At 35.9% G+C, this 26,988-nt stretch overlaps 1 protein-coding gene across 3 annotated transcripts in view; it reads left to right on the plus strand.

The window, feature by feature from the left end:
* Nucleotides 1-26,988, plus strand: part of MAP3K20 (mitogen-activated protein kinase kinase kinase 20) — a 173,440-nt gene that overhangs the window by 90,365 nt on the left and 56,087 nt on the right. For all 3 annotated transcript variants that reach the window (XM_058549269.1, XM_058549270.1, XM_058549271.1), the window contains exons 4-9: nt 4,173-4,274; nt 8,317-8,382; nt 11,239-11,267; nt 11,389-11,526; nt 18,251-18,337; nt 23,968-24,042. In XM_058549269.1, coding sequence (XP_058405252.1) covers nt 4,173-4,274; nt 8,317-8,382; nt 11,239-11,267; nt 11,389-11,526; nt 18,251-18,337; nt 23,968-24,042 — 497 coding nt within the window. The remainder of the gene's footprint in view (nt 1-4,172; nt 4,275-8,316; nt 8,383-11,238; nt 11,268-11,388; nt 11,527-18,250; nt 18,338-23,967; nt 24,043-26,988) is intronic.

A 26,988-nucleotide genomic window follows, 5' to 3' on the forward strand; every position in this document is an offset into this window, starting at 1 on the left:
CATGGAGCATTCTCCAGAATATATCGTAAGTTAGCCCACACAAAAAAATCTCAGTACATCTAAAAGGATTGAAATAATGCAATATTTGTTCACCAACCACAGTAGAATTAAGTTAGAAATCAATGCCAGAAATAAATCTGGAAAATCCCCAAATATTTGGAAATTAAGCAATGTACTTTTAAACTCCCAATGAGTCAAAGAAGAAATCACAATGGATTTTGAAATATTTTGGACAGAGAGAAAATGAAAATGCAACATATCAAAACTATAGGAGACAGATAAAGTAATACTTAGAGGGAAATTTATAGTTTTAAACATCCATGGCCAAAAAAAAATGGTCTGAAATTGATCATCTGAGCTTCAACCTTAAGAAACTACTAAAAAAACAAAATAAACCCAATGCAATCCAATGAAAGGTAATAATAAAGATTAGAGCAGAATGCAGTAAAATAGAAAACAGAAAAATAATTGAGAAAATCAATGAAATTAAAAATTTGATCTTTTAAAAGATCAATAAAACTGACAAACCTTTAGCTAGATTGACCAAGAAAAACGAGAGAAGATTCAAATTAGCAAAATCAGGAATGAGGGAGAAGACTGCACTATGATCCCTACAGAAGTTGAGAAGTATTTTAAGGGAATGTTACGACTAACTTTATGCCAACAAATTAGACAATTTAGATGCAATGAACACATTCCTAAAAAGATACAAATGATCAAAACTGACTTAGGAAGAAACAGAAAATCTGAACAGACCTATAACAAGTAAAGAAATTTGAATTAGTAATTTAAAATATTTCCATAATGAGAAGCCCAGACTTAGATGATGATGGTGAATTCTATCAAATGTTTGTAGAAAAAATAACACCAGTCCTTCCCATACTCTTTCAGAAAATATAGGAGGAAGGAACACTTACCAACTCACTCTATAAGGCTAGTGTTATCCTAAAACCAAAGCCAGACAAAAATATAATAAGAAAACTATAGACCAACATCCCTCATCAACATAAATGCAAAAATCCTTACCTACATATTAGCAAACTGAATCCAGCCACCCATAAAAAGGATAATATACCTCGATCAAATAGAATTTATCCCAGAATTGCAAGGTTGGTTTAACATCTGAAATGAGTTAATGTAAGGCACTATAATAGATAATAGAATAAAAGACAAAAACTTTTTGACATACTACAACACTCATTTATAATAATAAACCTCAACAGACTAGGAATAGAGGGAATTTTCTCAACTTGATAAATAGCATCTACAAAAACCCACAGCTAATATCATACTTAGTATGAAAAATCGAATGTTTTTCCCTTAAGATTGGGAACAAGGCAATGAGGTTCCGCTCTCGCCAGATCTATTCAACATTGTGCTGGCAGTTCTAGCCAGTGCAATCAGGGAAGAAAAAGAAAATGGAAGGCATCTAGATTGGAAAAGAAGATGTAAAACTGTCTTATATGACATGATCCTGTATGTAGAAAATGCCAAGAAATCCACAAAAAACCACTAAAACTGATAAACATGTTTAGCAAGGTCACAGGGATCTAAGATCAATATATAAAAATCAGTTGTATTTCTGTATACTGGGAATGAACATTCTAAAAATGAAATTAAGAAACAATTCTATTCACAGTAGTTATCAAAAAGAATGAAATAGTTGGGTATAAATTTAACAGAAGTGTAAGACTTGTACAATGTAAAGTACAAAACTTTGCTAAGAGAAAACAAAGATGTAGATACATGGAGAGACATTATGTGTTTGTTAAGACTCAATATTGTCAAGATGGCAGTTCTCCCCAAACTGATCTATAAATTCAAAACAACTCCTATCTAAATCCCAGCAAACTTCTTTTGTAAGACATTGACAAGGTGATCCTAAAATTCACATAGAAATGCAGAGGTCTGGAATAGCCAAACAAGTTTTAAGAAAGAAAGAAATTTGGGCTGGCCCCATGGCTTAGCAGTTAAGTGCGCGTGCTCCGCTACTGGAGGCCCGGGTTCGGATCCCCGGCGCGCACCGACGCACTGCTTCTCCAACCATGCTGAGGCCGTGTCCCACATACAGCAACTAGAAGGATGTGCAACTATGACATACAACTATCTACTGGGGCTTTGGGGAAGAAAAAGGAGGAGGATTGGCAATAGATGTTAGCTCAGAGCCGGTCTTCCTCAGCAAAAAGAGGAGGATTAGCATGGATGTTAGCTCAGGGCTGATCTTCCTCACAAAAAATAAATAAATAAATAAGAAAGAAAGAAATTTGAAGACTTAGACTGCCTCATTTCAAAACTTATAAATCTGCAGTAATCATCATAGTGCAATATTGACACAAGGATAGGCATACAGATCAATGAAACAAAATTAAGAATTTAGAGGAAAAAACCTTACATTGATCATCAGTTGATTTTCAACAAAGGTGCCAAGACAATTCAATGGGTAAAGGATAGGCTTTTCAACAAATTGTGCTGGGACAATTAGAAATCCACATGCAAAAAAATGATCTTAGATCCTCACCTCAAACTATACACAAAAATAAACTCAAAATGGGTCATAGACCTAAGTGTAAGATATAAGTGTAAAACTATAAAACTCTTAGAATAAAAATAGGAGAAAAATCTTCATACTTTTGGGTTAGGCAAAGAGTTCTTAGATATGACACCAAAAGCACAATCCATAAAAGAAAAATTGATAAATTTGACTTCAAAATTAAGAATCTTTGCTCTTTGAAAGATGTTCTTAAGAGAATGAAAAGACAAGTTACAGACTGGGAGAAAATATTTATAAATAATAAATCTGATAAAGGACTTGCATCCAGAATAAATAAGGAACTCAGAACTCAATATTAATAAAACAACCTAATTTTAAAATGGGAAAATGATTTGAAGAGACATTTTGACTAAGAATATATACAAGGGACTAATAGGCACCTGAAAAGATGCCCAACTTCATTAGTCACTAGGAAAATGCAAATTAAAAATACGAGATACCACTAGAATTATGCCTACTACAATGGCTGTAATCAAAAACACAGAGAATACTAAGTGTTGGCAAGGATGTAGAGAAATTGAAACCCTCATAGATTGCTGGTGGAAATATAAAATGGTACAGCCTCCTTGGAAAGCACTTTAACAGTTTCTTAAAAAGTTAAATGTCAACTTACCGTATGACCCAGCAATTCCACTGCTAGGAATCTACTCAAGAGAAATGAAGACATGTTTCCACACAAAGACATGTACACAAATGTTTATAGGAGCATTATCATAGCCAAAAACTGGGCACAATCCAAATATCTATTAGCTGAGGAATGAATAACCAAATATGGTAAATTCATCCAATGGAATATTATTCAGCAATAAAAAGGAATGAAGTACTGATACACGCTACAACATGAATGAGCCTTGGAAACATTATGCAAAGAGAAAGAAGGCAGACACGAAGGCCACATATTGTATGATTCCATTTATATGAAATATCCAGAAAAGACACTTGTAGAGTGAGAAAGCAGATTGTAGGGCTGGGTTAAGAGTGGTGATTAACTGTAAATAGGTACAAGGGAACTGTTTGGGATGATGGAAAGGTTCTAAAACTGGATTGTGGTGGTGGTTGCCCAAATCTATCAACTTACTAAAAATCATCATATATAACCATTCTTGGTAGGTGAATTTTATGGTACTTAATTTATATCTCAAAGTCATTTTTAAAGGAATTTTCTCACTTTCTTGGTCTTTTGTGCTTGAATTTTGAGGGCTCTTCTAAATCTTGATACAACAAGGATTGATTTGTTCACACTGTCACATAAACCCTCTAACTTACGTGTTTTATCTATCTCATAAGAATTACAATTTTTAAAGAAATACCTATTACACGCCTGCTTTTGTCTCAAATAACATTCTTCCACCACCTCCTTGTGTTTTGCAGTTCTGTCTGAATGGCTTTGTTTTCATACTCAGCTGAAGTTCTACTATTCATTCTGTTAGCGGCCTTGTCTTGGACAGATTTCTTTCCAAGATGATATTAACTTTTAGAAACCACAGTATGGAACAAGTTTTATATGCTTTTAATGTCCTTTGTTAAATTCTTTGACACATTTTCCCAATGAAAATATCAAGTCTTATTTCTGAAATGCACCTTGGTTTTAATTATATGCTTATCTTTCCTTTAAAAATAGAATATGCTTCTCTGGGATCACTCTATGATTACATTAACAGTAACAGAAGTGAAGAGATGGACATGGATCACATCATGACCTGGGCCACTGATGTAGCCAAAGGTAATAATGCTTTGTGTATTCTTACAGAAGTGGTGGGGAGCATTTTCCTATCCTGCCATGGTGACTTAAGTCAGATTTGTTATTCTGTGTCTTTAGATGTTCTTCTTTTTTCAGACCAAAAGTAGCAAGAATTCTGCAACTTACTGCACAAATAATATTTTAGGTCATTGCTTTTCCACTCCTGCATGCCTTTTCTCTCTTTCCTTTCTTTCTTTCCCTAAAACCAGGTCCCAACAAAATCAGTGGGTCAGGGCAGCCGTTTTTGCCGCATTTTGTGACATTGTAGTTGATCAGCTTGCTTGACACATTAAATGGAGACATCGTAATTCTGTTGTTGTTCTGCAAGTCTCTACTTAGACTCAGTATTGAGAAAAGGTGATTTATTATAGGATTAATTCTACTCATTTTGTATACATAATAATATACTAAAAATATTAACCACTTGTAAAAATAGTTTTATTTGTTCTGCCATGTAAAAGCAATTCAGATTTTATTTTATATTTAATGTAAACTTGGAAATCAACCTTGGAAATAGAATATTTTTAATACACAAAATCCCTAAACAAGGTGCCCAGTTCTTTTTCCCTCATAAATTCCTACATAGACTAATGCTTTCTAAAGCAATTTAAATTCCATTTATTTTTATCTTTTTTTTTTTTCCATTTTCCTAACTGAATGTTTCTGAGTTTTATTTATAACTGTCAAAGTTGCTTTGGAAACAACTTAATCTAAATAATGAACACTGATAGTTACATTTGTATTCTAGCAACCCCTGGAAAGCAAGTGTGCCCAAATTTTACTGGGGTAATTAACTCCTTTGCGTTTTGAAATACTCCAGTCTCTACAAGCATCTCTTTATAAAGCAAATAAAAGGATATTTAGCACTCAAGAAGGAGAGCAACTCACACTTTGCTTTCACTGGAAGTCACACAATGACTTCCAAAAGTAATAGTCTTTCCTTTGCAGAATTATCTTTTCTGTTTTAAGTTTCATCAGCACCTGCCAAATTTCCTCAAATAGGGAAAGTGAAAATTAAAAAAAAAAGTTTTATGCTAAATGATGCTGCTGAATGATACTTCATTACCTTATAAGAATAATAAGCTCTATGTTTAGGATGGTGTACTTAAGGCACTGGCTGTGTTAATTAACTTAATTGTGTATTCATGCATCAGGCGTTTCAAATCAGCCTTAAAATTTCACATTCTTCAAGACATTTTCATGTAACATCATAGTCACTTCTCTGAATGTCAGTAGTACACAGGGACCACCTGTTTGTAAGCAGGGTGATGTGCTGTTATTGGGAGCTGCCTGAAGCATTGTGGAAATACACTTACATAAATGTAAATACTTTACAAACAGTCTTTCACTTAAAGCACTTCACCTTAACAGACTTAGCATTTAGGATGCTCAGCCAATTACACCCATGTTATTACTTAATGGCACTTAGGATGGATAGACAGCAAACAAATCAACTGACATCAGTCACCCTGCTTCCTGCTGTGCATGCTCTAGTTAAGCTTCCCTGGCCCCCAGCCTGTGAAGCTCGTGCCTCCTGGCCTCTTCCCCTGCATAGTCCCTGTCTGAGGGGAGAGGCCCTTGCCTCCCCATCGTCAGCTCAGTCACTCCTGGGGTTTCTCAAGCCCGCTGGCAGTCTGTATCAGAAGGACAAAGAAGAGAAGGCACAGAACCAAGTAGCAAACTGGAACCAGAGGTAAAGAATAGGGATGGAGAGAATGGGAGTGGACCACGGGACAGTGTCCAGAACTACAAAGTACTAAAATCACATTTTTGTGGCTGGTGAATTGATCTGAAAGGCAAGTTCTAATGTGTTTGGCCTCAGGTGAGAAGAGTGAGGCAGAGAAGAGACTTGCTTATTTATAGTCAGAAGAAATACTTAATATTTAAAACAGCCTATAAAAGGAAGAAGAAATCAATACTTTTGGAGTGACTTCAACCTCTGTGGTAAAGCTATGTGGAGAACTTCAAGAGTAAATAGGAAGGCTTGATTTTTGTTGATTTTGCTTCAAATTCAGCGATGTACCTTTCAGTCTGACCATATTTGAAGCCACTGAAGCAACAAGATGTTGAGAAGTCAAAGCATGAATAATTCATTTCAAAAAAGAATTGATTCATGCATTTTGAAATAGGCATTGCTTAACATCACTGCTGAGAGAATATCTCCTCAAAGCCAAGAAAAGATTCTCTTCTTTCTGGTGAAAGAGGAGTGGAGGGCGGACCACCAAGTGTGTCTGAAATTGCTACAAGTCAATCAGCAGTGCCTAAAAGGAACAATTAAAGCAGATAAACCTGGATCCAGTCTCAAAAAGGTCATCATTGATTCCAAATCTTCCCCAGTTGACACCTGTCACATCTTTTTTAGGACACCCGGAATCTTAACTGATGAAGGTATTTTTCAGCCTTCTTAATTGTTTGCTATAAAAAAAAGGCAGAATTATAGGTGGTGCTATAAAAACAAATGAAATAGAATTTTATATGATTGTGATTACTGCTGTATTTATGTACACTAAATATTCTATAAATGTATACTGTACGTTATATACAAATAATTCACGGTACTTTTTCTCATATCTGCCATGAGGAAGAAAAGTGCCTATATTTAAAGCTTTTCTTCTTGAGTCCTGTTTTTGAAATCCCTACTTGTCAGCAAGTGTAGAAACTATCCAGCTCTACCTCTTAATTAACAGATTTTACCTGAAAAATGATTCAGAAATTTGATTCTTAAGGCGAGAGAGAGGTAACTATGAAATTCAGTCATAAAAATTATTAAGTTACCCAAGTTGTAGCTATTGAATTTTCATAGTTTATAGTATGTAGAACTTCATATTAGAAGAAAGATATCCTTTATTCCAATTATATCTTCTTTAAAATCATTTAAATTACTAATACTTTTGTTACCTTGACTCATATGGCAAGAATTTAAATTTTTAAATTTTCTTTGTTCTTTCACGATTCTTCAATATATAAAATAATTGGAATAGTAGAAAAATAATAGTTTTTTTTAAATTAACCTTTGTGAAATTGAAATTTTGTATATATTTAAAAAGAGAATGCTTAGTTATTAAGTTTAACGGATAGTTCATTAATGAAAGGATCTGTTTGATTTGGGGGGACCTATTTCTTTCATTATTGAGAATAGACAACTTGAGAAATAAAGGGAGAGGAAATATTTCAGTAGAAAATGTTCTTTTTCTTTATTCTAAGGGGGAATACAATACATAAATACATAAAAAGAGTCAAACACTACTAAGGGGTTGATTCTGAAATACATGTCTCTTAAAGTATAATTTTTTATTCAAAATAACAAAACTCTACTGAGTTTATATACACCCAATTTACTGCAGTAACTTGATTCACATTCTAAATGTGTTGGAGAGAATTTTGGCATGCATTTAAATATAGATCATCTCAAAAATTTATCCTTGTAAAAAGAATAAAATATTTTGTAACTACTGTATATTTCTCTGAGAAACACAGACTCCTTTACCCGCCACAACTAAGGAATCCAGCCAGTTCTCCCCCCTACCGCACCTCCACTCCCAGGGTCTTATTGGAATGAGTACTGAGGAAATAAACAAAGTTGCAGCTGGGTAACTGCAACATCCAAACGAAAACTGGAAACCTTGGTCAGAACTTGGGCTGGTTTAGAAGGCAGTTGGTAGTGGAATACCTTAGTCATTGGAGCACTTCTTCCGGTTCTAACTGTGCTATTTTCGTGCAGACTCCAGAAAATTAAGGTGTCCATATTAGGTATTGTAGAAGGGAGCTTTACCCACAGTCAAATTCCAACTTCTAAGAGATTAAAGCACATAAATTTTCCTTAGCGTATAAATTTTCCTAATGTAGACATGTCCTGTCTCTATTTTATCAATCATGTAAGAACAGAACACATGACTTGACTTTCTGCTATTGAATCCTTTGCAGAAATATGAAGGGTAATACTGATGTTTAAAATAGAAAGGTAATACTGATGCAGTGTTGAAAAATGATATTAATAGGCCTTTCTTCCTTCCTGTATGAAAAGGAATGCACTATTTACATATGGAGGCTCCTGTCAAGGTGATTCACAGAGATCTCAAGTCAAGAAATGGTAACGTAGTCATATGTTTTTATTTTACCTGTTTTATTACAAAACACATGCACCTGTGTATAGAAATAAGCATCATGCTTTCCATATCTGTTGTATCTGCTGTTTTAACTCACTGCTGATACCATGAAAATCTTTCTACTGTTAATAAAATCAGAATTCTCCAGATTATTTAAAGAGGCCGCATAGTATTCCACTGTATGAGTAGCACAGAATGTGGACATTTGCGTTGTTTACATTTTTTTCTATGATAAAAAATGTTGAGCTTAATACTTTTCAGCAAGATTTTTCAACACGTCCTTAATTATTTCTCTAGAATCATTTTCTGAAAGAAGTATTGCTGGATCAAAGCATGTAGTCATGTATTTCTAGTCTCCTATTTTTAGATGGTTCTCTGTACGAGCAGTTTTGTTTTGTTCTTGTTACTCCTGAATTATTTGGTGTAAATTTTTTATGTCAGTCATATTGCCTGGAGTAGTGCCCAAAAATGATCAGCACATTCAGGAGTTTAGAAAGTAAAAGGCTTTCTTTTTCTTTCTCTTCTTGTGTGCTTTGTAAAGTTTATTTATGATCCTGTATTTTGGAGAGTGAGCATTTTAAAACGACTTGCAGGATTAGAGGTTACCTTCCAGTAGAAGTGGCAGCAGAATGCTTCTTCCATTACCTCGCTTGAAACTGAATGAAAAAGGCAGTGGGATTATTTAGCTAGCCAGCACTAGCTAAAGTAAACATCGGAGTTTCCTACTTAAAAAAAACCTTACTATCAATTCATTTATGTGCTTTAACCTAATTATTTACATGCTTTTTAAGTGATTCTTCTAAGTAAGGAGGAGAACTATTTCTTTTTAGAAAATCTTTAAATCACTGCAGTTAAAATGGGGATATTCTAATAGTGCGAGCCTTAGAATGGGTGGTCACGGTAAGTGGGGGAAGAGGAGTAGGGAATAGACCAGCTGCCCCTGCTGGTCCTCCAGGACTGTGAGGTTTGTGGATTTCTCAATTGTAATCTGAAAAATTACAATTTATGTAGTTGCTTGATGGGAAAACACATATACATTGAAATAATATAGACCTAACATAGCAATTTTTTTTTTCTGGGAGAGGGAATAACAAGACTCTTTTATTTTCTGTGTATTTTTATAGTGTTAGGTTTTTTTAACACGCATTTGTTAATCTTATGAGAAAAAAGTAGTAGGGGTATTTTTTAAATAACTGAATATGGTATTAAATATATTTTTATTTGAAAAAGTTTATAGCTTGTTACCTACAGTATCACATTTACCCTTAGGCTATTTCTATATAATAGATCATGCAAAGATTATTTTTCCCACTTATCAAGATCATTAATAACAACTAATAAGTATTGATCATCTACCATGTTCAAGGCATTGTGTGGTTTACAACAGAAATGACAGGAACAGTTCTTCGGGGTTCTGTCCTTGGCCTCCTCTCCTCTTATGCTCTCATTCATCCACTCCCATAAAAGCCCCATCTACATATTAACACTCGCAAACAGATCTCAACTTCAAAACTGTCTACCTGCTTCTTGGATATGGCCAGATAGGTATTTTGTATGACCCTAAAATGTATTGTGTCCAACTTGATCTTTTCATCTTCTCTCTACTGCCTAAAAAATTACTCCTGCGTTGCCTTCTTCAGTGAGTGGCAATACCAGTGGCCTAAGCCAGAAATTAGATAAAAAGGCATTACAGTGTGATTCCAGAGCTCCTGTTCTAACCATTACATTGTATCGCCTCTTTATTTGATTTCGTCCTGGAGTCCTCCTCCTCCCCTCCGCCCCCCGCATCCAATTATTGAAGCCTAGTTGATTCTGCCTCCTAAATGTTTCTTGACTTGGCCCACTTCTCTCCTGTCCTTTGCCACAGCCTTAGTGTAGGCATCCTCCTCTCTCTCTTGGACTACAACTTGTATGCACAGTGATCTCCTTGCCTCCAGTTCTGTTCTTCTCTAATATACTTTCCCTTCTGCACATTTGACCATTTTATTCCTCCACTTAAAATTGTTCATTGGCTTTCCATTTCTCACAAAGGCTCTTCTGGACCTGGTCCCTGCCTTCCAGACTTGCATGCCTTTTCCTCTGCTGTTTTTGCAAGCCTTTCTTCTGCCTAGAAAAGTACTTTTCTCCCCCACCTCTCCTCTTTCTGGTTAATCCCAATTTGTTCTTCAGGTCTTAGCGTAAGCATCATTTCTTCCAGGAAACTTCCTCTGACCTCCTTAGACTTAGATATCCCTGCTCTTTGGTTCTGTGGCAGTCTCTATGCCTCTCATCATGAAATTTATTCCACTTTACTATAGATGTTTGTCCATTGTGTCTCCCATTAGACTGTAAGCTCCATGAGAGCCGAGACAATGCCAGTCTTGCTCTTCCAGAACAGAGTATATAGCCTTGCCTATAGTAGGTGCTCAGCAAATATTTGTTAAATGAATGAAAGTCTGAATAAATGAATGGATGGATATTGTCCCTGCCTTCAAAAAAATTACTTTTCAATTGGGAGGAAAAACCATATATACCATGAAGAAATAATGCTAATGACTTCCTCTATATCATGTTGGCAGTTTAGTGGCAGAACCCAAGTAAGAATTTGGTTCTCCTGACTACTGGACAGTACTACATTTGATTTAAACAAATGTCTTGAAAGCCTTTTTAATCAACACCTCATGGTATTAGTATTAGTATTAATTTTTTGTTTTTGTTTTATCAGCTCCTTTTTGCAAAATCTTCAATGCAGTAAATAGTTTGATTTTGCCTTTCTTGAAATAGAAGTCTATGATTTTTTTTTTAGTATAACTCAAACAAATTAGATAATTGTCATAATTTATCTCTCTTTTTTTTTTTAGTTGTTATAGCTGCTGATGGGGTATTGAAGGTAGGACTGTTTTTTAATTTTTTAAAAAAATATTTGTTAATTTCAGATATAAGTTTTTGTGACTGATAATCCTTTTATTAGTCAACTAGTAGAAAGTTGGTAATTGTTTCTCTTTTCTCAGATCTGCGATTTTGGCGCCTCTCGGTTCCATAACCATACAACACACATGTCCTTGGTTGGAACTTTCCCTTGGATGGCTCCAGAAGTTATCCAGAGTCTCCCTGTGTCTGAAACTTGTGACACATATTCCTATGGTGTGGTGAGTTCATTTCTCACTTTTTGTTGCTAAAGGAAATACAAAAAGCAAGCAACCTACAGAAGCGGGATACAACAGTTTAAGTTTTAAGACAGTAATGCTGTTTTTGGTGTAATGCCTAGAGCAGTGGTGACAGGGAGAACTCTTTGTAATTGCTAAAATGTTTACTTTAATCACTTTTGTGCATCTGAGTTATTTTGTCCTGTGTTGAGAAGAAACCAATGCCACTTCCAAGAAGCAAATTAGGTGGAACCTAAAGTAGTGTTGGGCCTGATGCACTCCTGTGGAGAGTGCTTTCCTGGGTGGACGTATGACTGTAAGATATCTCTGTAAGTCAATGGAAATATGGATCATTTGGAACAGGACTGCATTGTAATGAGTTGCTCAAAAACCACCAACAGATCTGCCATATGAGTTAATTAACAGGAGATTTTTGAATGTCAACGATTAAACTGATTAGTGAGTTTCTGGAGAGTACAGAAGAAAATGTACTTGGCATATAGCACATGGCCCTGCACATGTCTGCTGCCAGTCTTATAAAGTAGTAGTGGCTCTCTGAAACATGAATCTAAAGTATCATATAAGAATAACGACAGAGCAATACAGTTACAAGAATAGAATAACGTGGGGGGAGGATACTCAAGGAATAGAGACTACAGGAATGAATCAGAAAAGGAGCAGAAGCTTCTGCAGGAGGAGTTTTGCGATGGATCATTCTCGAGGAATAAGTTATATCTGCATTAGCAGAGAGAAAGAAGTGGGAGGAGTGGGGAGAGGAGTGGGGTGGGAGGGGAAGATGGGCAAGGCAGTTCTTTAGTGGTGGAAGGAATTCATTTGTGGCCCTTTTTGGAGGATAAGTTCTTTATCCCTAAAAATGCTGTATATCCTTTAAAAAGTCCAAAATAGTATTTGGAACTCGCTGTCTTCGCGTCTCATCTCCCAATCATACTGCCTCTCTATTTATATTATTACTCCTTAAAAGGACATTTTCATAATAATGGGAAAAGAAGCAGACAAATTGGGGCCAAATCAACATGGCTCTTCTTCCTGAACTTCTCTGTTTTCAACTGAAGGTGATAGCTGATGGCACAAGAGGAGACCAACACTGTCAAACCCATTCCTTTTTCTTTAGAGTTCATCAGTCTCTAGGTATTTACTGCTGGCTTCATTACTTAAGTTTTGGTCTTGTTTCAGTTGGCTAACTTTTTCTAAATCATAACACATCTTATGTATACCAAATCAATATAATAGAGATGAATTTTGTTGACTATTGGAAAAATCATTTCAAGAATGAAATATACGTTTTTGGTGAAAGGCTAGAATTTCAAAGGTTGGAAGACAACAGTAGCATCAGGCTAAATATCTAACTTCCCTTAATTCTGTGTGTTTCTGACACTGAAAGCTATAAACTATAATAGACAGGGATCAAATAATTCTCCTTGAAAAAAGGGGAAAAAAACCATAAGTTCCTGAAAGACTAGATTCCAAAACTGGTCCCCTCTGTTACAAGTTACTACATTATGACCATCCTACAAATCAGCTGCTGGGGAGTATGAAAATGGGGGAATTTGTTGCAATTTAAGACTTTTTGTGAGATTATTTTCTCTTATGAAGTTATGTTCTTTCATTTTTAAGCAAAAATCTATTTGTTGTGTCAGGCACTGTGCTGGACACCAAGCCAGGGTAATTTAAATTTTACTTTTTCTGCTTGATGGGACCAGGGTCTCATTTTATCCTGTGGCACAGGAGCCAGCAAACTTTTTCTATAAAGGACCAGATAGTAAATATTTTAGGTTTTGAGGGCCATTTACAGTCTCTATTGCATATTCTTTTGTTTTTTGTTTTTTACAACCCTTTAATAACGCTAAAACCACCCTGCCTTCTGCAGCAGGCCCTCGTCTGCAGACTCCTCTGTGGAGCAAGCGAGATTGGAAGATGAGCACACGCAGAAGAAGAGTTCATAGTGATTCAACCTGCGACCACAGCTCATGCTCCTTTTGCTTGCAGGTGTACATCAATATATATAAATATATTTAGATGGTTAGAGTTTTTAAATTATTTTTCCCATTTATATGAATTAGAAGACTTTTGAGGCTCATTTTAGACTCTACCAGTTCTTATACAGTGCTTTTACTTTTAAAATTCTCCCCACGGCTTGGAATTTCCCTATCTCAGAAATTTTTGACCTGAAAGACACAGCTATGAGGTATTGTCTAGAGTAAACTTCTGGTTTCAATATTATTTCATTTATGAAGAAACTTCACACTGCCTTCTTCCAAAACCTTACAGTGACCAGGGACTTTTGTGTGAAATACACCACCTGTGTTTCTGTAGCTGAAGTGGAATCTTCGTTCGAGTAACCGAGAACAAATCCTTTTTCACATGGACCCTATAAAAGATGTTAAGAGGTGACTTCTGCTGTGGAGCTTAGGATTTTTTCTATCTCTTTTTAAAATCCCTCTTTCATTCCACATCGACCCCTCATGTTAAACAGTTTGAATCAACCTTTCTGAAGCTGCAAATGTTTTATTTTATTAAAAAGGTTTTCCTTCAAGTGACTGTGCACTACTTTTCAGTAGGTGGGCCTGAACATTTCTCTTTGCAAATTAGGTTTTCTCTCTGCTTGTTTACTGACTCTACCTTTGTGTTCTTTTGAGAGATTTAACATATGCTTAACAAATCATCCTATCAAGTAATTTAACTTACTGCAGCAAACTTCACAGCCAGTCGCTGAACATTTCCAATGTTGTTCTGTATTTACACACCAGATGTTGCTCTTTTGAACCTGTTTGCCCTGTCACACGCTTTTGAGTATCAGTTCTACGTTCATGTTAGAGTCTTCTTTTAACTGGTGAAAACAAAAATGCCTTTTCGGTGAATCTGTTTGTTTTAAAACAGTGTCTGCTATTGTGTTGTCTGGAAGAGAGAGGTTGACTCGGATGCTGGTTCTCCCTAACCCCATGGCTGTCTCAGTAGAATTCCATGCAGAAAAGTGCCCATATGCTAATTTAATTATAAGTGAGAATTCAGGATTTTATTTAATCCTGACCCCTTCCCATTCTGTTCTAGAAAAACGCCATTAGTGAAAGAAAAAGTATAAGGCATGCTTTTCAGAGTCTTTTTGTTTAAACAGTCATAAATTTTTTAAAAATTAAGAAAGCATTACATGTTCAAAGTAGGTATTACCTAAAAAAGCAGGAAAGGACGGTTGTTAAGGTAGGGCCATGTTAGTTTTAGGAGTTTGTAGTCCATAAACTTTAAAAATGACACCTATCTAGGAAAGCAATGTGGTTATTTGGATTTTTTGATGTTCTTTCAAAAATAAAGGTTACTAGCCAGGACTCATTTGTCAGTAGGAGCATCTCTTTGCATAAAACATCCCGTAGTTCCATATGTGTGTGACATGCCATATGTGTGTGAGCCACCACACACATAGCGGTCATATACAGATGAATAAGACCATAAAAACGAGTTGCTCTTTTTTGAAACCACCACCCCGAAAAAAAAATTTATTTTTTATTTTTTCAGGCTTGCTGTGAGAATTTAGCCCTAATATTATCAAAGTCCCTAGCCCTCCCCAGCTTGATAAACCTGTGTTGCTTCTTAACACATGGAAGATGAACCAGCCTTGGAAAACCTTAAAATCAATGTGCTGCAAATGCCGGAAATGGATCTTGTGATCCTTGCTGCTAAGCTGGTAAACTTTGCTGGGCAAGCAACTGTTTCTCTCTCCATTTTGTAAGAAAGGAGATTTTTCTACCCTCATGATAAATTCTCTTGAAGGGCCAGACCAGAGGAGTGTTTAGTGTGCTATCCACAAAAAAGAAAAGACTTACGGAAAGCAAAAATCATTGTAAGAATAAGCCTTTTGAGAGCACAAGGCCTAGCCACTCTTTAAAAACAAAGCTCTCCTAATGACAATGCAGAGAGGATTACCTTCTTAGAAGCTTCTCAGCCAAAACCAGCTTTGAGAAGAAAGTAGCTTAAGAGAGAGCATTGCTGCCTCACTTGTCTGTGAGCCCTGTTCCAGAACAAGCCTGGCTCAGGTAATGGCTTTCCGTTGTTTGTAAAAGAAAAGGCAGGAAAAGTACATAGCCTTGTCCAAGTTTGTCTGCTGTAAACCGAAAATAGAAATTTTCCTTGTGAGCACAGTTTAAATGTGAGGACGTCTCAATATAAAATGAGTTGGAAAGTACTTTTAAGGTGAAAGATCACAAAAATGTTTGGCCTGCATCCCCACAACTGATATTTTCAGGCATAGTTTAATCTATTTTTAGAACTCCAAATGACTTCCTCAACAAAGTTACTTTTTTGTGCCAAATGTTATTGTGTTTAGTGTAGAAAAAGCTGGTGTCCCATCTCCTACCACCTACTTTTTGATACATTCCTGAATCTGGTAAATTAATAATAGGAAATCGTGAGATGTGCTGAAGCTGGAATTAAACTGAAGACCCGATTTGGGCTTCGGAACCCAGTGGCTAATGACGCCATCCCGGACAGTTTCACATCCATCAAGTGGCTCCCTCAGCTATAGTAGCTCTTCAGAGACACGGAGAGGGAGTAAAATGAAACTGTCTTGTTTTTCCAGGGGTAGAACTCTTAGAGAAATGTAACTTGGCTCTTGTTAGATTTGGGACATTTTCCAACTGAATATTTTGGAATAAAGAATCACATAAATCTTTTTCTGGTGTTATTCCCCAAGCTCTTGGTTTTGCATTTTACCTCACGAAACCCAGTCAGTCTTCATGTGTGCGTGTGTGCAGTGTGTTGTGCATGCAGGCCAAACTCCAAAAGGAGGGGGCGCAAGGCTGCTCATCTGAACGTTTTGAGGTCTGGAGCATTTGATTTGGTTGAGGCTGATTCACTGTTCCCATTCTCCTTAGGAATGTCAAATCCATTCCTTTGCTTGCTCTTCCTCTCCCTTCCCCTCCCCAGCCCCAACACCAGGGGAGTGGTAACTGCAGCAAATGGAGGGGCTTCATTTCCTGCTCAGCCCTCGCGCTGCCCCCTTCCCTTCCTTGTGCAGCCATGTCAGGGCTGATCACATACCTGTGCTGGTTCTCGCCCTTCCAATACTTACAGTGCTCACTAGAATCGTCCCCTTCCCCTTCGGGGATGCTCCTTATCTTTTCCTAATCACTTCTGTGACTCAAATAGAATTATTCAGTAGCTCTTCTAAAGAAGTACCTTACACACTTGATTAAAAGCCCAAAGAGGCTTCAGTGAATTTTTTTCTCTTGCTTGAGCAGCATCTGCCAATTTCCCTGATTTTCCTGCTAATTATCTACATATTCGCCAGAATTCATTTAACGTGTTGTGGCTCGAATAAGACTGAGCACTGGCTGAGGAAATAGTGGCTATAGAGTTAAAGGTTTATAGGATTTGCTTGAATAGAGTATATGTCCTCAATCTACATTCTTATTTAGAAATACTTTTTTGTTTTTAGAGCAAGAGAAATCTAAATCAAAACTGCTGAGTTTGCTTCTCACTTCTGTCATGGCTCCATACCTAAAATGTGGCATGTCGCATTCTCTTTCTACTGCCCTTGTCCTTCTCTAGAGTGACATGGGGTTAAGAGCTTGACCTTCAGGGTGAGACAGCAAGTTCATCTTCTGGCTCTGCCACTTGATAACTGGGTCATTGGGCAAGTTTATTAATTGTCTCAAGCCTTAGTTTCCTCATCTATAAAATGAGGACAATATCTATCCAATGGGATTGATATTAATCATGATAGCATACGTAAAGGGTTTGACAGAGTACCTGAAACATAATAAGTGCTCAATAAATGATAGTGGTTATTATTATGATTATTACTGATAAAATTAGAATTGTTTTTGCACTTCACAAAGTATGGGTAGACTCAAATTTTGATGCCCATTTGTATAAATAGAGAAAGTAACTGGAGTGCACAAATCTCCATTACTCAGTGTTTAAGGAAAAACCAAAATCATTGGCTGTTTTCAGCATTCCCAGTATCAGTTTGCTTTCTTTGGGCATTCCAGTGCAGATTTATTAATCATGCCAACCTCAAGGTTTGCAGAGAGATGAGCACATACATAACCACACACACACACATTCAGCCTATATGTACATCAAGTGTTTACTACATTGTAGAATATAGTATAATAAATTATGCTATAGGTGGATGAAGATGAATCCTTAGACTGACTCATTTTGAGAGAGATTTCTTCAAAACACAAACTCCAAATATTACAGTTTGGCAGGTACCTACCATTTTGGTGTAAGTGGTTTAGCCAGTGATTTGGATTTGGGGCTTGATTTTTTTTTTTTTTTATGAGACTATTATTGAACCTTTAAAAATATTGTTGAATTCCCTGTTATTACCTTATAGAGAAATTTATCACAGATTGAAGGTGGAAAGAGTTTGACTAACAAAATATAAAATCTAATTTGTGGGACTGTGAGAATTTTAATAGCTTATGAGATACAGTTAAATCACTTAGGCCCATTGGTTTCATAAAATTTTAAGTCTGGCTCTAGACGTTCTAATTTCTAAACCAGTTTTTTTCTTTATAAGGAACAAAAAAAATGTATATTATATATGGAAGAAGTCCTGCTCATGAATATATAACGTTTTGTCCAAGTTTCTACAGATGGGGTTGGTTGTGTCTGGTAATTGGATACAGTTAAATGTTAGATAAAGTTTCAGTAATATACCAAAAATATAAAGTACAAGAATGAAAATTCCATTTTCTTTTTGTTCCAGGTTCTCTGGGAAATGCTAACAAGGGAGGTCCCCTTTAAAGGTTTGGAAGGATTACAAGTAGCTTGGCTTGTAGTGGAAAAAAACGAGGTAAGACTACGATTCTCCATTCAGGTACATAGATCAGAAAACAGTATTGGGGTTTTGCAAAAGACTTTTTCATCTTCTTCAAATTGAAAGTAAGTTCACGCTTATGGAAAGATTAGCAGTAGGAGCTAACACAAAGGGTCAAAGTGATGTTATTCCTCATGAATGGACCCTTTACATCTAATTGTTGCAGCTTCACGTCGTGATGCTGTAGATCAAAAATTGTACAAGTACTGTACTAGTTTCTCAGTCTCAATTGTAAAACCTAGGGGTTTGTTCTTAGTGATGAAAGAAGCCATTGCGTCCAAGGTAGGGGAACAGTTTAACTCCATCTCCTGCGTTTAGGACATCTTTTTTACTGGCCGGGAGTTGATATATCTGTAAGAGACCTTCAGCTACTTCAACTTACCTCTCCCAGCAGGAGTCACTATAGTACAAGAAACTGTCGCTTAGATGAGAATTTCAAAAATAAAAGAAGAAAAAATAGTTTCAAAAAAGGGAAAAATTACAGTTTTGCCACCTACGTTGAACACTACATTGAAGATGAGCTCCTCACTGGAATTGGCGAGGCAGTGGCATAACTGTTCGCTTCTTCATGCAGAGCCTTTCCATTTCAAAAGAACTTCAGTGGCGTAAACACCGTTTGTGCTGTGTCCCCAGCCTCGCTTTTCTTCTTCCCACAAATTGAGGCTTTCACTTAGTTGGACCTATGAGCCTACATCAGAGAACATGGTACATTCATATCAAAGAGAGCAACTACATTTTGAAAGGTTTAAAATTGTGACTGAAACGCACAGCCATGGAAATTCTCAGCATAAGGATGAAGCATCCAATATCAAGGTATTATGAGAACTTAGATCAAGTAATGGAAGCACGCAGTTGTCTTTGCAATGCAAAACAACTTTATTTCACAAAACTTCTTCATTTCCAAATCTTGTCTGTGCCTTCCACAAAAGGTAAGAGTGCAACCTTAGGATAAAATAATTTGCAAAAAGGTGAATGTCTAGAGATATTCCCTTTTTAATGCTTTAAAAGAATTACATTGATCTGCTCCCCATGTGAGTGCAGGAACAAACTAGATTAATCAAAAAGCTGCTATTGACTAAGAGAAACCAAGTTTCCATATTTTAGATCACATAATCCAGGGTTACCTTATTAATTTGTCCTCCTGAGCCACTGAGAATGGATGAAATGTTCATGATAGCTGAACTTGATGGGAGAGAGCTGCCAATTTAAGAAAAATAAAAAGGAATTATATTCAAGAATGTGTCTTACTCATTGTTTCACAGGAACTGTTCTGTTTTAATTAAATGTGATAGTTATTCCTGGTGTGCTATTAAATCAGACCTCACATACAGGGTAACTGATATTTTCATGATATGAGAACCCACTTGTTTCTGTTTTGTTTCTTTCGCCAGTGAGATGATTAGATGTTTGGTTCTGGGTTTACAAATGAGAGCGAAGAAAATTATTGACCTTCTGTTGACTTTGGAGCAGAGCACTCAGTATAATGTTTTCCCTCTATATCATTTCAAGATAAACAAGAAGTTTTTTTAAAAGTTAACTGAACCCTCCAAATATGTATGACAGAATAATTAATATTTTAAAATAATATTTCATCTAAACGATGGCAGAACAGATGTGACTCTAAAGCACTTTCAAAACATTGGAGTATCCATCAAGGATTTTTAAAACTGAAGAGAAAAATGAATTTAAAAACTGCCTTTGGATAGTTGACTTGAGGTTTGGGAGTCACCCATAAATAGCCTTCAGAACCTCCTCAATATGTGCATGAGGAGTCTATCTCCCCCCTTTCTCCCCAGGCATCCCCTACAGTAGAGAGTGCTCTTTTATCCATGGTGTGATCTGATGATCAGCTAATAACTGATGGAGACTACTCAAATACCTCCATTACTGTATCTATGAAATATGATAGTAAGTTGAAAGAAACCCACATGGTGAAATAAATTTTCTCAACTTTTTAATGAATTTAAGGAAAATTGGGTACTACAAGGATATTTATCTGTCTATTCTTATTCTGCACAATATTTGTCAACAATATGGAAATTAAGTTTAAATGTAGTTTCCATTGTCTTCATTCAAGAAGGTGTCTTCATTTCACCTCATAAATGGAAGTACTATTACCAAAGCAAATTCTGTTGACGTAGCGTTAAATAATTCCCAAGAATTTATTTTATTTCCTAATAAAATTGGTACTTTGACTTAAATATAATTTATAAAACCCCTTCAACTTCTAATTATTTTATTTTATTTATTTTTACTTTGGAATACCTTGGGTTATTGAGTTAAAAAGAGAAAGCTGTATTTTTTTTAACAGGCCTCATTTAAATAATGAAAGATGTGTTTAAACTTTGAGGGAGACATTTTAAATGTGAGCTAGTCACCCTAGAATGCACCTATATCCAAATATTAGCATTATCTTTTCTTTTTAACTTTTTATCCTGAAATAATTATGGACTCACAGCAAGTTGCAAAAATATTACAAAGAATTCTGTGTACCCTTCACCCAGCTTCCCCCACTGGTGAGACATAGGTATGGTATAATAACAGAAAATTGACATTGATACATTACTCTTAACTAGACTCTAGACCTTATTCACTTTCACCATGTAGGATTGCTTTTTGTTGTTGTTGTTGAGGAAGATTCACCCTGAGCTAACATCTGTGCCAGTCTTCCTCTATTTTGTATGTGGGTTGCCACCACAGCACGGCTGACGAGTAGTGTAGGGCTGTGCTGGGATCCGAACCCATGAACCCGGGCTGCCAAAGCAGAGTGCGCCGAGCTTAACCACTACACCATGGGGCTGGCCCCTATTATTGCTTTTTGCATCTAGAGGAAGATCAATACTTTCTGAAAATTATATTTGAAGATCTTTGCTTCTAAACCTTTAATAATGAAATAAGGCCTTCAAACAATAATTTTTCCTAATATTAAATCCTATTAAAACTAGAGCAATAAAGCACTGTTAAACTTTACAAAGCAAACAATGAACCCTTATAGAAGGCATGAAATTAAGAGGGCATTACCAATAAATTTTTTAAATCTTACATGCATGTATTTTTGCCTTTGTAATTTCCATAAAACTCAATTAGTGCTCATTCAGAATGTTCTGGCAGCGTAATTTCTGTCTTTATAAATACTTAGATTCTTGTACAAAATGTGTTTTGTTCTAAGTAGCAAAACTGGTATTCTTGATTAACATAGAAAGCCTCAAAAAACTTAATCCATTGTTCTTGACTATACTTTAGAAAAAGATAATAAACTTGACTTAAAAAATAATTTTTGCATTTTATGTAGAAAATGGTGCCAGAAAGAATATGGTCTTTAAAAAATGTCATGCCTAATTTAGTGGTTGTGAAATATTTTAATTTTAAATTTTGAACGGTTTTATTTTAAAAAAGTTTTAAGTAGTGTGCAAACCTGGTGCCAATATCTGGTTGTTTCAGAATGTTTTAATGCCATTAGGAATGCCCACAGCTGTGTAATCGGGACAATATTTTGGATTCTCTTTTAAAGTACTTTTTAATGTACCAAAATAATCCCTTAAATAAAGTGTCTGAGTCTAGATTTAGCTGATATTTGACCACTTCAGATAATTTAAAATAATTATGTCTCCTTTTATAATGTCTCAGAAGTGATATCTAAAAAGTTTGTCTGTAAGAAAAGATGATAGAAAAGATCAACATCCATATTGATCCAGTTCACATTTCAGTTCTTGGAAAACTGTTGAGATAAAGTTATATTGAAAATGTTACCTTTTATGAAAAATTATTTTTCATTATACATGGAATGCATTCAGTTGCATAATTGCAATTACTGTCTGTTTTTATTAGTTGCCACCCCAGCCATTGTGTATGTTTTTTAAAAAAGTAAACACCTAATTTTCCTTTTGATCTTTATCAAAAGGTTTCCAGCTTACATTACAGTAAAATAATAGTACAGTTTACTACATCTTGTTCTATTCTATGAAATCACAAGACTAGAAGTTAAAAAATGCTTAGCATAGCCTCTAACTTGAAGAGGATTGTTTTATTTTTTTACTTTGTTTTAAAGTTTTATTTATTTTAGTTTATTTTGATTTTAGAGTTATTTGTAATTCCAAATATAGATTGTTTTCTTGCCAAGGCAACTATTTTTCTAGTTTTACACATAGCCTCCCCCAAATCCAACTAAGTTAAGCTTTAAGCTTTTTCTTTGCAAAACTTCTTTGGCAAACAGTACTGTGGAATAAATCTTCGTAGTCCTTCTAAGTATCGGGGTTTTCAACTCTATCACATCCAGTGCTCTTTTTATAAGTGTGTTGACTCGCCCTCTTCCTCCCTGAAATGAAATTCAGAGGTAGTATAACCTACCTACACACATTATATTTTAAGTCAACATAATGCTCTAACTGTAACATAAAGAAGAAATAAATATGTACTGCAATGTATAAATGCTCAGCATGACCACAGTAGAGGAGATAATGGAACAGCTGTAGATGCTTGCACCTATTTATAAATGGAATTCAACAGCTACAAATGCAGAGTAGAACTGGGTTGTAGTGATGATTCCAGTACCAAGGGCAACACTGTTGTAGGTGACATTTTCCAAAAATCTTGGTAAGGTTATGAATAATGCAAAAGTCAATCTGCCCTTGATTTATTTTATTTGGTAGTTGCATTCTTAGAAAGTTCAGTGCATTTTAAAACTATTCAAAAAATACTTTGTGTTTATTTATAAGAGTTAGATTCTAGGCTCAGAAAATTATAAACCTCATTGTTTGCTTGTTTTACTTACGTGAATGCACATGGAGCATTTCAAGTTTGGTGGAATATGACAGAGTTCTTAATCAGGGCTTTCTGATATATTGAAGGATGTCTAGCATTCTTGACCTGCTCCAGGTGCAACCCTCCAGTCTTTAAAACAAACACAAATGCCTCCTTACATTTCTAAGCAGCCCCCAGGGGCATCCTGTGTTCTGTGAGAACCACTACTGTAGAATGTTAGAACAGGACTGATCGTCACATTATAATCTTTGTTGTATCAAGTCCTTACAGTTGACGAGTTTCACCAGAACTAAGCCATATGAGTCATACATTCAGAATGTCGTCTTTGCCAATGAGAAAACACACAATCCTTTAAAATTATCTTTCTGATGGTCTGTGCTGAAGAAGTTTTCAGAGTTGTACACCTGCTGCCAATGCTGAACTCCTTTCCTAGTTGCCCAGCCTGTTTGCATATTTCAGAGTTGCCTATAAAAGTACAGTGATAGATTTGTGGTTTTAGATTTAGTATTTAAGTTCCAACTTGCCCCTCTTGCCTAAAAGCAATCAAGTTTCTTTTAGACTTGATTCTATGTCTTGTTGCATTTGTTGTTGTGCTGAACCTGATTTCTCCATCCACTATGATTCCTCTTTGGAAGAAAAGTATACGTGTCTTTAGAGATTAGATATTATGAATCTAAACATAAATTCTCACCTGTCACATATTAATCAATGGAAGCTTTAAATTTGTCTTGTTGATGCTCTTAAATTAACGCTTTAATGACTTTTCAATTAGTATTTGCTTACCTTCACAAGTAAATCCTTGCGTTTTGTTTTGTTTTGGTTCCTGTCTTCTTTCTCTGTTGTAGAGATTAACCATTCCAAGCAGTTGCCCCAGAAGTTTTGCTGAACTGTTACGTCAGTGTTGGGAAGCTGATGCCAAGGTATAGATATATGTTTTTGTTGTCGTTAGAATTCTGAAATTTCACTTGTTTGTTTGGCTTTGAGTTTTTAATCCTTGGGGTAATAAAATTCATTACAGAGCAAAGCTAGGTTGCTCCTCCTGTGAGCCCCAGATTGACTGTTGACATCTGCTTATCTTGATCCCTAGGAACTCATTATTGGCTCTTTCTTACAGCACTCTGGCATTCTTGATTCCATAAAAAGAATTTTATTCCTTTGTTTTTCCATCTTTAATAATAACTATTGCACTTTCATGTTATAAAAATGGCTAGCACACAGTGCTTATTATATGCCAGGCACTGTTCCAAGCACTTGATGTATACTACCTCATTTATTCCTCAGACCATCTCTGTGAAATAGGTATTGTTATTATGCTCATTTTACAGATGAAGAACCAGGCACACAGAAGTTAAATAATGAGCTCAAAGCCACACAGCTAGTAAGCGGTGGGGCTGGAGAATGAACCCAAGCAGTCTGACACGCATCCCTATGCGTTATCTTAGTGGTATCTTAACCACTACACTATAGTGCCTTTCTGAGCAGAGACCAGGCAAAAGCAGCACTTCTGGAGAATCTTGCTATGTTCTCCTTGTCCACTTTCAGTGATGTTTTTTTAAGCTACCACAATAGAATTGGAGAAATTCCAGATTTTAGGCTTTCATGTGGTTATCACATTCGAGCATGAATGGCCCATTTCCTTTCCCTGCAAAGATCGTTTTAAGACTCGCACATACACATGGAAATATTTATAGATGAAATGATAGGCGAGTCTTGGATGTGCTTTAAAATAAAGTGAAAGGAATTGGATGATGGATAGACAAGATGGGCCATGATAGTTTTTGAAGCTGAGTGATTAGTATATGGAGGTTCTTTTGTGTATCTTTGGAATTTTCCATAATAAAAAGGTAAAAAATAAACATCCTCAGATTAAACGTTAGAATAAGAGAGATACACTCAAAAAAAGAACTAAAATTTTACAGTTCCAACTTGTCCAGTTTTTCATGGAAATCGATGGATTGCAAACTCACCTTTTAAATAGAGATCTGAAAAGAAAGACTTAAGAATGGAATTTCTTCCTTAATTTAAGCCCAGTTCCAGTCTGAGCCCAAAGAAGAATGAATGATGATAACATATAGTCTGTCTTTCTACAACATGTTTCTCTAGTGGGAATAACTCATAAACAATTGGTGAGTATGGGAATTGTGTTAATATAACACAGAATTCACACTGAATTATGCATAATGTTTCCTGGCACATCCTTCCACACCACTAAGTGAGGACAGCTGTACACCAAGTACAGTAGTGTGCCCAGGGGTGCAGCAAGGGACATGGAGCTGTGAGACCCCTCCACCCGCGTGCTCCCTGTTGGCTAGGCTGGCCAGTGCTTTGTTTTGGCAGAGTTTATTGTTGGTTCTCCTCAGCCTTGTGCGGTTCACTTTTGCCGTGATAACTAGCAGCCTCAATCTTTGCTTTCACTCATGTTCATCTAACTACCTTCACCTCTTTTTAAAGGAGAATCCTATATTTACTTAGTATTGTTTTTTATTAAAGAATTTAACATTGTTTTAAACTGTGTTAATATTTTTATTTAGGATTATTATTGGTGTTATTAGTATTCTGTAACAAAGTTGCATAGGTTTTGAATGGTCTGCCCTGCCCCTGTTTAGGCCCTATAATTTTAGTGTGTGATTTTGCAAAATATGGGGATTTTTAAGCATTAAGTGAAACGCATGCACTTTGTGACTAATCCAGTAGAAACTATAAGTGGCTATCTGCAAGCTTGCTCTGGAGCATTTATTTTATACTGTTAAAATGGTATCATACTACCCTTTCCATACTCTTTCTACCAGTTATATGTCCATTGTGGCATATATAGTAATTTGGCAATATTTTTCTCTCTGATACTTAAATAGAAATTTCACCTGAAATTATTTACATTGAATTAGATTAACGCAACTAGATCTCTATAATTGTAATTATATTTCAGTATGCAAAGCAGGTTTTGAATTCTTAATTGGAAACTGTACCACGTTAATTAAAATTCTAAGAATATACATTTATGGTGCCTTAATTAAATGATAGTGTATACATCTAACACAACAAGGACATTAGGCCCAGTGATGATGCCATGAAGGTGGCATGTCTTTAACATGTAATAAGGTGACCCTTCTTTAGGACCAGGGGAAACTTGTGTTCTAGCAAGGTGAAGCATAAAGTTTTAAGATTGATTTTTATTTCCTAAATTCATGGCGTTTATTCTGATGCAACTAACACGTGCCCCTGTATTCAATTTGACTGTCCACCCAGCCACAGCCCCCATTCCGGCTCTCACTGCTGATCTCTAGACACACTTTACACACTTCATTCCCTGAACACGCCTTCTTCCTTCTCTCCTCTCTCCCCTGATTACTTCGTCCTCAAGTACTGGGTCACTCTGTTACCCCAGCCCACACTTAGTACTCCTTTCCCTAAACCACAATCTGGGCTATTCCTTACCTTGTACTGTTGTATTTTTTAAAATATCTTTTCTTCCTAGATGGATTGCAGGCTCTCTCAGGGAACAGAGCTAGTTTTAGATGTGTTTCCCTAGAGCACCTTTTACATAAATTTAGTAAGCAGATGCCCAATTTGTTGTGGACTGAAGTAGCCAGTCCTATGCACATAGAGAGCAACAGGTGGTTAATACATTTTATTTCTTTTTTTTCAGCCCTTAGAGTTTAGAGCATTAACACATAGATTAAAATATTCAGCTCACCTATAGAAATATGTTCGTTTGCAATGAGGAGGGGTAATGGATACAAGAGAAAGCTGATAGTAAGTAAATGTCAGATCATTCCACTGGCAACCCCAGGTGCTCAAAATATTTTATTGAAGAAAAGGAAGTAAAAATGGGTATTGGTTCAAGTTCTAAAGTGACATTTCTAAAT

The sequence above is a fragment of the Diceros bicornis genome, chromosome 10 (assembly GCF_020826845.1).
Source record: "Diceros bicornis minor isolate mBicDic1 chromosome 10, mDicBic1.mat.cur, whole genome shotgun sequence".
Classification (NCBI taxonomy): Eukaryota; Metazoa; Chordata; class Mammalia; order Perissodactyla; family Rhinocerotidae; genus Diceros; species Diceros bicornis.